Source organism: Nematolebias whitei, chromosome 7 (genome assembly GCF_014905685.2).
Source record: "Nematolebias whitei isolate Nwh7 chromosome 7, NemWhi1, whole genome shotgun sequence".
Classification (NCBI taxonomy): Eukaryota; Metazoa; Chordata; class Actinopteri; order Cyprinodontiformes; family Rivulidae; genus Nematolebias; species Nematolebias whitei.
Window position 1 is genome coordinate 7,865,870 of NC_056504.1, and position 13,410 is coordinate 7,879,279.

The 13,410-nt window shown below is 39.7% G+C and overlaps 1 protein-coding gene across 1 annotated transcript; it reads right to left on the reverse strand.

The window, feature by feature from the left end:
• Positions 1-1,330: 1,330 nt before the first annotated feature.
• Positions 1,331-13,320, reverse strand: LOC119412232 (limbin). Its single transcript, XM_037679214.1, has 23 exons — positions 13,054-13,320; positions 12,840-12,897; positions 12,329-12,510; positions 12,184-12,240; positions 11,902-12,088; positions 11,714-11,814; positions 11,525-11,590; positions 11,286-11,420; positions 10,981-11,120; positions 10,553-10,877; positions 10,236-10,475; positions 9,819-9,994; positions 8,859-9,018; positions 8,608-8,784; positions 8,177-8,487; positions 7,804-7,978; positions 7,037-7,177; positions 6,612-6,839; positions 6,239-6,468; positions 6,087-6,174; positions 5,802-5,977; positions 2,128-2,229; positions 1,331-1,880 (listed from the first exon to the last, which is right to left on the reverse strand). The coding sequence occupies exons 1-23, from the start codon at positions 13,249-13,251 to the stop codon at positions 1,490-1,492; spliced, it is 4,044 nt and encodes a 1,347-aa protein (XP_037535142.1). The 5' UTR covers positions 13,252-13,320; the 3' UTR covers positions 1,331-1,489.
• Between the last annotated feature and the right edge of the window lie 90 nt (positions 13,321-13,410).

The following is a 13,410-nucleotide window of genomic DNA, read 5'->3' on the forward strand; positions in this document are numbered from 1 at the left end:
GACTGTCAACAAGGAAGAGGGCCGGCAATGGAGGAGGGGGCGTACCAAAGAGACCATCTTAGCACCAACAGAACTGGTTTGTTCCACTTTGGAGTAAGCTGTTTGGGGGAAGAATCAGTTTTGTTGTGTGTTTCCTTGACTGATGAAGCCTTCTGGATCGAAGGCGAAACGTTTCAGCACAAAAAAAGAAACTGTCCAGATGACCTGACTGAAAAATGTTGGGTTTACATTTTATACTTTTGTTGGATGTAACTGGGACCCTGTGTACACATTTTCGTTCCACCACATGTGGTGTGAATGACAAATAAAAAACCTTGAATCCATATGGATGTGTTTGAAGTGGTTTTGTAACCAGGAGGAATGGACTGGTGAGGAGCGGTGCTATATCTTGTTCAGCAACAAATTTAAGTTCCGCATCACCTCAGACAGCCAGTGTGTGTCTGTATGGTGGCTCTGAGGGGAGAAGACTAATCCTTTGGAGACACATGGCATCAAGGTGGTGAGCCAAAGTGTATGACTTCAGGTCACCTCTGATAGTAATTTGTTGGACCCTGATAGCAGATCCTGGCTCTGCATGTTTGAACACAACATGCAAAAAAGACAACACACATCCCCATCCAACAGGCATGTCTTTGGACAACCTGAGTCATGTAGGGGTCCTCTCATGGCCAGCTAGGTCCTGAGCTTTCCCCAAACAAACCTATGTGAGATAAAGGATCGTTTCAGATTTCAGCTCCAATCTGGTGTTAATCTGCTGAATCCTGAGGCCTTCTTGATGGCTGTGGGTCAGTTTGAAGTAGGATGGTGGTTGTAGGACATTGGACTGCACCAAACAGCTACATGAATCCAGACCCCAGGATGTGCCACACACTATCTGACATGAAACCAGCAGAGGCCACGTACTCCCAACTTCATGAATAGACCTGATATTGTAATCAGTGCAACAGTCACATGACCTTCCAACATGCAGTTAATTTGATTTCCACCACTCTGTGTGAGAAATCTTAACATCTTTTTTATGTCAGTGTCTCGGTCTGCCTACAAATGCCAGTTTAGGAAATAAGTATCCTACACCTGTTGATGAAACTGTCTTTGTGTTCTTTAAAAACAAGTTTCAACATACATAGTTGCAAAGATATTCCTCAAATTTGGTTATGAATGCGCCAAAATTGAATTTGAAAACACTCCAATCGCATTTTTCTGTGTGGCTAAACTATTTAAATAAAAAACAATAACAGAGTGAAAACCTTAGCAGACTTAGACATTTCTTTAAAGTTCCTATTAACAATCTGAAGACACAAGAACGAGCAGTCAGTGATACCACATCAGCTGCCTTTACTTGAAACAAAACCAAAAACTACAGATATATTGACAGGTACAGAACATGCTCTGGTTTTGCTACACAGTAAAATTATAAAAATCCTTTTGGTATATAAAAATGTACTTCAAACAGAATGAGAACCTTTGAAAAAGACATCGCACGTAAAGTTCATGTCGTTGGAGCAACTGAGCCCTTCTTCAGATTGAGAAAATTCCTCCTCTTCTTCTGTTGTGGGACACTCACGATGTCCCGTGATTGAGGCGGGTCTCGAAACACAAACAGGTGTTCTCCGGTGACAGTGGTGCTGTCCAGTACGCTGCAGGCAGAGGCTGAGCTCATGCTTTCCTCTGCTGGGTGGTGCACAGCTTCCCTCACCGAGTCCACTGGGTCACTCTGCAGCTGCTCCACAAGCTCGGCTGCTTTCAAAACAAGCTGCGCTTTTGGAACACTGTCCAGTTTCCCCTTTACTTCAACTGGCAGAGGAGGAACATCTCTTGGAAGCAGAAGACGGGATCTGGGGAGCAGTTTTTCCACCAGACTCTGCCACTTTTCGTGTTGCCTGAGAGATGTAGAAGACAAAGAGGCTGTTGTTAGCGGGAGTGGAGTACTTAAGTTGCTTACGTCATGTGTGTGGTCACTGAAGCCAAGCCACTAAACTCTTCTGATGAAAAGCAAATTTCACTTCAATTTAGGACACGCCAAAGAAGTTTGTGATGGCTGATCCACAGATTAGTTCTGGTGGTGGTGCAACATCGGGTCTTTATTTGGAAACTGGTAGAAAAATCAGAAGAATGTGTTGAACTCACCTCTCTTTTTCCACTGCACAGCTCGGCACATTTCCAATATTTTTCTGCACCACATGTTCCCTCAGTTTGACAGGGAGAAGTCTGTTCTGTTCCCCGGCCCATCTGGCAAAAAGAGTAATCAATATGAAATTAAATATTACAACAAGCTTTGATTTTAAAAAAAACACCACCAACAAAAATCTCCCAGAAGAGCAAACTTTACTGTCTAAAGTCATTTGCATGCATTCAGATATGAAGTTGAAACAATCAAAAACAGTATTGTTAGCGTTTTTGTTGATTTCAAAAAGGCCTTCGACACTATTGACACCATTCTCCTTGAAAAACTGAATAAATACAGTGGGTATCCAGTTATTTGAATAATAGGAGACAGTTTGAACAAGTAAATGATGTAAGAGCTGAATTTTGTGTTAATGGATGTGGAGTTCCTCAGGGCTCTGTGTTGGGACCAATGTTGTTTATTTTGTATAAGCAAATGATCTGGCTGATGTGTCAGGGCTTTTTGAAGTGCGTTTTATTTGCAGATGATACCACTTTTTTTTTGCTCAGGCGAACATATTGAACGGATGTTAGAGATGATCCAGGGAGAATTTGTAAAAACACAAACTTGGTTCCAACTTAATAAGTTTGGTAAATTTGAAAAAAAAAAAAAAAACTACGATATTTAGTAATAGAAAGAAAATTATTGAAATCCCATTTAAAATTGACTGTACTGAAATTTATAAAGTTAATGAAATAAAATTTTGGGGTGTCGTTACTGATTAGAAGCTGACATGGAAATCTCATGTAAATTACTTAAGAATAAAAATAGCACAATCAATTGCATTACTGTATAAAGTCAAAGTTTTTGAATGACAAAGCTTTGTATATATTGTATAATGTAATGATTGTTCCATATTTAATCTATTGTATTGAAGTTTGGGGAAAAGCATGCAAAACGATTACAAATCCTATTTTCATTTTATAAAAAAGAGCTATAAGAATTATTAGTAGGAAGTGCTATGGTCACCCAACAAATATATTATTTTATCTTTCATTCATTCAACCTTTATCAATTGAAATTATTAAAATATTATGATTTGGTTGAATATAGTATTTTACAAGTCATATATAAAGCTCATAAAAAACATTACCCCCAAATATTCAATTAAAACGTGTTAAAAAAGAGAGTCGTTATAACCTTAAGGGATAGAAATGTTTGTAAAACCTCCATTTAGAACTGGTGTGAAGGAGCTGCGTTGTAGTTCAGGGAACAGGATGTGGAATTGACTTGAAGGCACCATAAACATTTCTAAAACAATTTATATGTTTAAAAAGATGATTAAGTTAAAGTTGTTAGGAAAATATGATACCATGTGAAGAAAGCCTGATGTTTGTTTGTTTTTTTGTGTTTAAGTGTGCTGTACTGGTGCAGAGTTTTCAATACATTTGTACCTCAGTACATTTATGTCTGCGTTTAAAAAACAAATGTTTTAAAATAATTCAGCAGTTTTTCTGTATAAGATCGGTATCGACCAATTCTAAACATCAGACATCGGTATCGGTAGCAAAAAAAAAAGTGCATCGGCGCATTCCTAACTACCTCATTATAAAACACTGGAAATTTAAAATCAAAAACTAAATCAATAAATGTAATATCCAGTATCTGCTGATGGCATTGCTTAAAGTTACTGACGCAAATCTCAAAATACGTTTATCCTCTACCTATCGATCAACCCTACTAACCACTTAAATGCGTTTGAACAAGAACTACAAGTATTGCTGGGGATGGAAGAAACACAAGACCTACAAAGAAAAGCAAAGCACACGTTGCACGTTGCTCCAGGAGGAGCCGTTCTTCCCTTGTGCTCCTGCCAGGCTGCATGATTTCTAAACGACCTCCTGCTCGAGCCATTATTCATTCGTGAGGTAACCCGAACTCAGCGGGAGACGGTCAGAGACGGTTCCAGACCATCGGGAAAAAGGGAAATGAAATGATGAGTGAAATAATTCATCTTTTTATCTTTGCTCAGGGGGAAAGGACTCGTGTGGAGTTGCATCCAAACAGCATTTGTTACTTCTCCATGCTTGGAGATGGCAGCGTTTCAGTCAGCTGCTGGACAAACGCTGCTTTTACTTCATCGATGACTTCACTGAGAAAACTGCTCTCAAAACCACAGAACCTTGTTGTTGTTGTTGTTTCAGGGTCGCCTCAGCGAGCACACTGTGCACAAACCATTCGACCGCTGTTTTACACCAGATGCTGGTGCAGCCTGGGCTTGAGCCTACGGCCTCTGGATTACAAGACCCCAGCACTGACCACTGATCTACCATGTCCTGCCAAAACAACAGAAATGTACCTGCTTAAAAGAAAATCTAAAAAAAAACACACACCAACCAACAGACATTAATATGAATAATGCCCAAACTCAAAAGTAAAGAGCCAAACGAAGAGCCATTTTAATTATTATAACTCATTTATAATAGAAAAAATAAACAACGTGCAGTTTTCAGAAAGTTAAGTGATTGTGTGGCAGCCACAAATAAATAGTTTTCAAACATAAAATTATATTACAGTAATGTTTTCGCTTTTAAAGCCTGAAACAAAGTTGTTTTTAACTTTGACCACATGTGGCTCAGGAGTTCAGAGAGAAGAGTCAAAAAACGCTCCGTCAGTCTGTCAGCCACAAGGACTACTCTCTGCAGTAACAGAATATTCTGCATTTAGATTGTTGTTATTAAACATAAGCTGTGGTTCGAATGGGTGAGTTGGTCTAAAAGTGTGTAAAATGAAACAACACAAGACTTTTTGACTGTAAAGACAAAACACTAACAAAAATCTTTGTTTTAATAAAATGTTTTTCTGTATAGTTTAATAGAGAACCTTTGATTGTGGTAACATTAGTTTTGATGTTACAGTTAAATATTGGATGTTTTCAGTACCTCAAATTCAGGTTCAGAATTTATGCGTTTATCCATTTCTGTCTTCTGACGAAACGATCAGACACAAAGCTTGCACACCGAGTCCGTTGTATTTTATTAACCGATCTATTGCAAATAATGAAAAGTTGTCCAGCATTAAGGACGACTTAGTGGTCTTCTCACTTCTTAGTAGAGAAAGAAAAGTGGTAAAAACTATAACGATTCTTCCGTTCATCAACAACAAAGTCAGTTTTACTAGAAAAAAAGAGCTTCTTGTTATTTTGTGCAGATCTATTTAGTGTTTTGTTGGGCTGCACTGACCCGGTTTGTTGCTGGTCATCTTGGAAACTCTCAGTAAACTGATCCCTAAGTTTTTAAATCTGTTTTCTTCATGCAGTTTTTGTCCAAAAAAATATGACGGATTGCAAAAAAAAATCAAAAATACTTGGAGTAACTGTGTTAATGTGACTGAGTCATCTAACACTGAATTCAGTTGCAAACAAACAGACTTGGTGTGCAAAGGTTTTTATTGTTTTGGCTGAATAAACGTCTTAAAAAGAAGAGAAAGAAATACAGAAAACGACTAAATGAAGAGTTGCTTCTTAAACATATCAACTTACCAGGAACAAAGATTTGACAACAGCTGCGTTAGAGTAAGGTTTACATACATTAAACATTTTCATAAAGTGGTTCAACTCAAAATGAATATATCGTATAAAAACCAGACTTCTACAGAACTTTAACAATGCTTGCCAGTAAATGAAAAACACTCTTACCCAGTATCCTCTTGCTCTGCAGACTCTGAAGCTGAGTAAAGTCTGGAGCAGAGAGCTTTAGTCATTGACAGAAGCTCACTTTCAGCCACAGTTGGAAGCAGGAGACGCAGTGTCTCGAAAAGGACATCGACAGAGACGTGACTTTGCTTCACCAGCTGAGATGCAAACTTCAGCTCCTAAGATAAAGAGCAGGACTCACTTTACATCAAATGCAATGGAAGCAATGCTTCTGTGAACTGGACTGTTATACACATACAAAAAAATACATCTGAAGTAAGATCTGACCTGGTCATAGTTTGAATAAAGTCGACTGAGATCCATCTGGTCCTTTAAATTTTCCTTGGCTTGATTGTTGGCAGTCGTTGCCTGAAACCTGAGAAATGTAATAGGTTTAGTCGAAGCATAAAGTCCAGCTTCACTCAGACAGGATGACTCACCTTCCTAACATCCGTGTGAGGACCTGCTCTCTCTTGTGAAGTGCCTCGTGCAGGATGGCCTCCATCCTGCGGTCGGCCTGCAGCTGAAACACGTCGTCTTCCTCACTCGTCTCCTCTACTTCAGAGCAGCCTTGGTGGATCCGACTTGATGCCGCTCCGGGCTGAGACGTCTGCACGCCGTCCAACTCTTTCTTCTCCGTTTGAAGATGTTGCTCTGCTTCCACTAGGCCCTTCGCCAAAAATCAAAACAAAGTTCTTATCAACGCTAACAACTTATTGAACTTAGTGAGGACGATCACGTCACAGAATAAAGGTCAAATATGGGTTGTCATAAAATGTAACAAAGCAGGAGTCATTATCAAATGAAGCTCACCAAGAAGTGTTTGTGTATACTCTGAGCCATTTTTTGCCTTTCTAGGTTTTTCCTGTCCCTGAGCTGTTGAATTAACAGGCTTTGTAGGTTCACCATGACTCTGGAAGTCTCCAAAACTTTCATCCATCTCTCAGCTTTTTGGTAGCTGATTGTAGTCATCTGCATGGCCAGGCTGTCTGCCTGAGAGTGCAGGTAATCTCCTCTCTCCCTCTGCATCTCCTCCAACACCTGACAACATTAGAGAGTATTTATTTATTTCAACTTTTTCATACAAACTACTAAACATGCTCTTCATATTTCTAACAACACACAGGAACACAAAAGTACAAATTGCTTTAAGTGACGTGCTTTTGAAGGGGTGTGCTTGATTTGTTAGATAAAATTTAAAAAATACAACTCTGACATATAAAAGAAAACAGCTCCACCTTATCCATAACGCCGCTCTCCATCTCCTTCTCCTTCTCAAACAGATGAATCCTGTCCTGAAGCCTCTTCTGGAAAAACACACCAGATGTGTCTGTTTTATTTCTGGCCTCGGTGGTTTTCCCCTTGGACTGCATACTTGCCTGAAATAAACAACAACAAAGCACAAGAATGGTTGTAAAATGAGTTTGTGTGCACGGTTAGAATGTGATTATTACTGGATAATAAAGCAGTTGCACGTTGGAGGAAACAATTTTCTACTTCTCTTCGATTTAAGACAACATAAAAACAGCGTTCGTTTCTTCTCCAGACTTCTAATCCACATAAGATTTATTTGCATAACTGAAAAACAAGCTTCTGATTGAAATTTAGAGCAAAAGTGTAAACATAACATAAATATAAACACTTCTTATGGAAAGAAAAATGTTTTATAAGTAAACCCACAATTAAAACATGTCAACTGCATGAAGCTCCTGCTCAAGAATAAAATAATATCAATCAAACGTGTAAAAATAATGCTTGAGTTGCAACAACTGATGCTTCCTGCCTTCTACTTCTGCAATCTTCAACGATTAAAGAAAGAGACTCCTTCAGGAGGAGCTTGCGGTGAAAATAAGGGTGTATTCCACACTCAAAGAGATAATTATTAATAGTGGTGTCACATATTATAATAAAAATGATGTTGATTTTTAACAACCAGTCACTAGAGCAGGTATGTTTTTAGGAGTCTATAAACAGCTTTCTGTAATGTGTGTTAACATTTAGTCACCATCTGATCTTCACGCTCCTTTCTCCATGTTGCCAAGGCAACGCAGAGCTTCGTTCTGGAGATGGCGTGAGGCAGAACGAGACAGCGGTCGGTCACAGACAGACACTTCTGAAACTCCAGTTTCATCCTCAGCCTGTCGTCTTCAGACAGAGTCAATTGGGACAAACACAAACACCTAAAACAGACAGGAAACAGCAAGAAAAAAAAACATATTCCAGTGTCAAAACTTTACACGGCTGCAATGTTTGTTTGGAAAAACCTCAAAATATATACATACACACATACATGAAGACGCGAGTAAAGATGATAGATGGACGGCACTTCTGTAATGAGGAAAACTCTTTGCATCCATCCTTCCTGTTGCAACACTGACCTGAAAAAATCTCTCCAGCGCATCCTGAGCTCCTTCTGCTCCTGCAGCTCTTTCTCCATGGCATCCTGCAGAGCCTCCCTGGTGGAGCTGAGGGTGTGTAAGGCTGCCTTGCCTTCCTGGTGAAGCCTTTCCTGCCCCTGCAGAAAGGTGCTTGCCCCTTGTCCTGTGGTCTTTCCTGGGCCTGACTTTGCTTCCACCTGCAGCATCGAGTGTTTTTCCCCTGGTGGCAAGAGTGCCAGGACAGCCTGAGCAGCAGATGGTTGGATGGCTTTAATGTCAGCTACAGCGCCCTGGATCACTCGCATCGTCACCTACAGAAAAAAAAACAAAAAAAACAGGGGAATCAATTAATGTTTTTTAAAAATGGCTGTTTTATACTTAGCTTAGATTTCTATCTGATAACATTGTGATGCAGACGGTCAAAGCAGCACCTTGCGGATGTCTGCAGCAGCTTCCTCGTCCAGGTTGTTGATCAGCTCTGCAAGCTCCAAACTTTGAGCCGTCAATAAGTTCTGCCAACAATTTAGGTGCTGAGATAACTCGATTTTTTTCTCCAGATTTTTAGACATATTTGACAAATCCCTCTCTCTTTGTTTGTGGACTCTCACCTGGAGGAGTGACAAAGGAGTGTTATTTAGGTCTATTATGCACAACAAGTTTCAATCCTGCTACAGATCACCACCATGTCAGAGATGAGCTCCCTCCTCTTCTTAATCAGTCCGCAGCGCATCGCTCTCTTCTCTTGGCTCAGCGTCTCATCCAGTCTTTGTCTCACCAGGACGAGCTCTTTCTGGGCCTTTTCTTTCAGCTGGTCAATCTGCTCTGCAGGTATGAGACTCCCTCTGGTGGAGAAAACAACAAAATTCAATTCAGTTTATTTATAGCACTAAATCACAACAAAGTTGTCTCAGGGCACTTTACAGGAACAGTCACATACACAGAAAAGCCAATTAGTAAAGTTCTTTATCTAAGGAATCCAGCAGACTCGTTGAATCTTCACTTTGTTGCAGTCGTCCATCCTGAGCAAGCAGAATGGCAACAGCACAGTATTTTAAACTGCTTACAATATACTGGTATTTCAGTTTATTTTTTATCAACGTGTAACATACCAAAAGTTGTATGAAATTATTTTCTTTCTCCCTAAAAAATATCATATTGCAATATAAGTGCAGATAAGGTGTGTTTTAAGCTAGTTACCAAGACAAAGTGATCAAGCAGATCATCACTTGTTAGTCTTTTACATGTTTAGGTAACATTTTATCTGCTTTAGAAAAAAACACCTAAACATGTAAGCACGGTTAAAAAAAACTAATTTAAATTATGTTTTTTTTTTAAACAAAAACAAGAGTGTAAGCTTCCAGTACAGAAAGAAAACCAAGTCATTTTCCATAGCTGTGTTCAGTAACAGCTTCCTGATTGACAACCCTGTCAGCTAGCCTGTAAGAATAACCTTATACCATGTCAAACAATGAAACAGTTTATAAAAAACAAAACTTTACCAAATGAATATTCTTTTTTGTAACAAAAATAGGCAATTTTTTGACTGAATATGAACTCCAAGCCACGGTTTGAGCTACAGAAATATCTGCAAAGATGGCTCTAGTGCGTTTTTCATTTGTTGTTTAGTGTAAAATGGACCAACCTCCTTATACGGTTGAACCAGCTGTCCAAGCTGCTGGAGGTGCTGGTGAAGGTGTCAGAAATCAGGCCGTTCAGGCTGTAAAGGCTGTGCACCAGGAACTTCCTCTGTGCACTGCGTTCAGCTAGCACGTAACGCTGATTAGCAACAACAACATCCAACACTTCCTCTAGCTGATCCTGAGAAAAAATAGATAGAAGAAATATTAATTACTTGAATTTGTAATTAGTTACCTAATTTATCTCCGCTTAAACAGACACAGGTATAAAGAAAATGTCTTCTGTCTTTATTGATGAACTTCAGTGTATTTAGAAAACATTACTGAGACTGAATTTTTAAGCCTAAAACACACAAAACAAAACAAAAGCGGCATAAGTTTGAACTCCTTTAACGTGGACTGTAAGACTTAAAGATGTTCACCTGACAAGAGAAGTACTCGTGTTGAAGAGTCCTTGCTGTGGTTTTGTCTAACTCTCCCATTCTTGTGGCCTCCTCCAGTTCTTCAGTGAAGATCTTGTGCAGCTCCACCCGCCTCCACTCGATGGTTTGCCTCTGGACGTTTGCTGAGGCTTCTTCATGGCGAACCAAGAGGAGGCGCTGAAGCTGGCTCTGGCTCAGCTTGTGCAGCTTCTCCAGGAGGACACCACACTGAAGAAGCTCCTGCTCACGTTACAAATGTACTGTTTTGCAATACACCACATAATTAACAACATTAAAACCGTGTTTATTCTTATTACCTGCTGGTCTGCATGTTGACAGAGCAGATCAGCCTGGGCCTTTTCAGCAGCTTCACGATGATGTTCTGCCTCAATTTCTTCCCGAGTCTCCAGGTTACACCGACCTGCCAGGACACCCATCCGTGCCCTTCGCTCCTCCTTTAGACGCCCCTCCACGCCCAGCAGCTGTCCATGGAGCACACTGAGCAGCTTCTGCTGGGCCTGAGAACTGGCTTCCTCCCATGATTGAAGGCCCACAAGCAAGCAGGACATCACGTCTTTGTAGATCTGAATCCGAGTGGTCTCCAGGCTACTGGCGGCATTCAGCAGTGACGACATTTCAAGGCTTAAATGACAAAAATAGAAGAAAGTGTACAGAAAATTTCAAAATACACATATTTTACTTTGGCAAAATAATACTATATATATTATTAGTTTAGTTTACTCACTTTTCCAAAGCTTGATACATGTTCTGAGGATCCTCCAGCACCATGACATCCACTATCCTGTCTTCAAATGCAGCTTTATCTTTGACCGTCTCACTCATGGTGGACTCTGCGTCCTCAGGGTCAGAATCACATTTGTTTCTCTGAGGTCAAAATAGTAACAGAAACATTTTAGAGTAGTTTTAAAAACGACAACAGTACAAAGTAAACAGAAAAAAATTGTATGTATTTTTTAATGTATCTCTGCTAATAACGGCTTTTTCTTGAGGTTAAGTGGAATAAATCTGTTTTTATTTTTTTTAATATACCTTGTGCTGAAAAAGGCGGATTCTTGCTCTGGGATTTGTGAAGTTCATGACCAGAAACGCCAGCAACAGCAGCACCAAGGCGATGAAGAAGCCAGCAACAAATCCAGTAAAATGGACTCTGTGGTTCAGATAAATCTACAGGATGCCAGATACATTTTTAAATCAAAACCACAAGAAAAAAAAAAGTGATGTTAAATTCTGCACAACTGTTTCCAGCTGAGGGGCTGTCTATAACATACCTGGTCAGTAGAATTCACCCTCAGCATTAGATTCGCTGTCAAAGGTCCAAACATACTAACATCATTCTGTGAGACAAATACAAACCAACAATAAATACTCTGAAAATATTGCTGTTGTTTACTAATATTACTATAATAAAGTTTGTATGGTAATTGACTTGTAACTTGAGAAAATATTAAAATATACACCTGTGAGGCATTAGAGAAGGTCAGAAAAGCAGGAAGATCAAGGACTTCATTCTTGAAACTCCTTAAATGAGCAGTATAATTAACAAAAACTTGGGATCCAGCTACAGAACAAAAAATACATCAGTTTATATCACAGAAGACAGAAATTACAATTCATAATACAAAGGGGTTGATTCCTAATAACACACCCAAAAGTGAGTCGATTGCAAATGTCTGATAGCCTTTTTCCACGACTCTGCCTTCTGTTTTTATGGGATGTATTCCTGAAATGGAGTCTCGGATCGCCACCTGAGATAGGTTGGTGCCCCCCAAGGGGTCCATGTTGTGGATCAGCAGGAAGAAAGTCAACTGAGGGGGATCGGTGTCGAGCCTCACCTGGAACCAAGACGATTGACAATAAACGCTATGAATGGTCTTCAACATCTTAAGTAAACTGTGAAGCAAAATGTTTATTAGTGACACTGATGTACCTGAGCACACTTGTGAAATTTGACCCCAAACGAAGATGGAGGCGCCACACTCTGAACCTGCAGAGACATTTCATATTCACATAAGTCAAAAAGTTACATTTCTTTAGGGAAATAAATACAAATTTCAGTTGAACAATGTTGCAACCTGAGGGGGAGGGTGCGGTGGGCTCTGTCTGATGAGCGTGCTCCTGATCTTCCTGGGGCGCAGGGCGTTTGACATGTAGCTGAAGGACGAGTAAAACGAGTGTCCCCACGGACCTGTGGGCGCTGAGGAGGAAGCTGGGCTCCATCCAAGAACCAACATGGGCTTATTGGCTTCCACTGTACCTGCCAGGGCAATAAGATAGTATTTAAATCATTTGTGGGGGGGGAAAAATGCACTTTTAAACCAACAATAACTGACAAAAACAATATATTTAAATGTTATTACTATTAATGATACTAATTTGTATTCATACTTAGGTTTCAGCTCTGGTTTGTTTAAATAAAACCATGTTATAACTTCAAATTGACAGTCTAAGGAGGCAGTATTTACAATGTCACAAAGCCATAAACTATAAATATACCGTATATATCTTCAGCTGTTGCTTCTACAGACTTGAGTTGTTTTAGATTTTTTTTATTTTGAATACTGAATTAAGAGAAAAAGTGCAAACCATCAACCCTGAGTAACATCAGGCCTGCTGAATCTCCTTCTTGGTCAGTGCAAAGGCTCTATCAGTGGAGAGAAAAGTTAGTTGTAGTTCATTTGAATTTCAGATAATAATTTGATTTACAAGATACATAAAGAAGTGGTGTTTACTTTGTATACCACGTCTACAAAGCATATATTGAAATGGAGATAAAAGGGTGTTCAGATGAATGGCTTACCCCATGTTTCCCTGTGTAATATGATGTTTGTGTGCACAATGAGGTACAGTTATGTTGAGGATGTCCAGCCCTGTCCTGTACTGTCTCATCTTGACAGCGATAAATACTCAAGGAAGGTACACACAAACACGAAAATGTGATATTCAAGATTAATAACCATACCGTAAGGCTTTCCACGGTTTGGTGTACCCGAAACATTCGTAAATGGTATTACTGCCACCGAGCAAAGCTGCTAGCTAACCGCTTTGTGCCTGCATTGTTGTCAAAAATGTGAAAATATTTCCTCGGAAGCATCATGTAAGAGGGAATGTGGCGTACAAGAACATTTCCCTTTACTGGCTATTTTTAACGACTAAG

What these genes read in the sequence shown, in the direction of transcription:
- LOC119412232 (XM_037679214.1), bottom strand. Translation starts at nt 13,251, where the DNA reads ATGTTTCGGGTACACCAAACCGTGGAAAGCCTTACGGTATGGTTATTA. An exon ending in AATTTCACAAGTGTGCTCAG is followed by an intron (nt 12,089 to 12,183) that starts GTACATCAGTGT and finishes TCTTGGTTCCAG; the next exon opens with GTGAGGCTCGACACCGATCC. An exon ending in ACGAGTACTTCTCTTGTCAG is followed by an intron (nt 9,995 to 10,235) that starts GTGAACATCTTT and finishes ATTTTTTCTCAG; the next exon opens with GATCAGCTAGAGGAAGTGTT.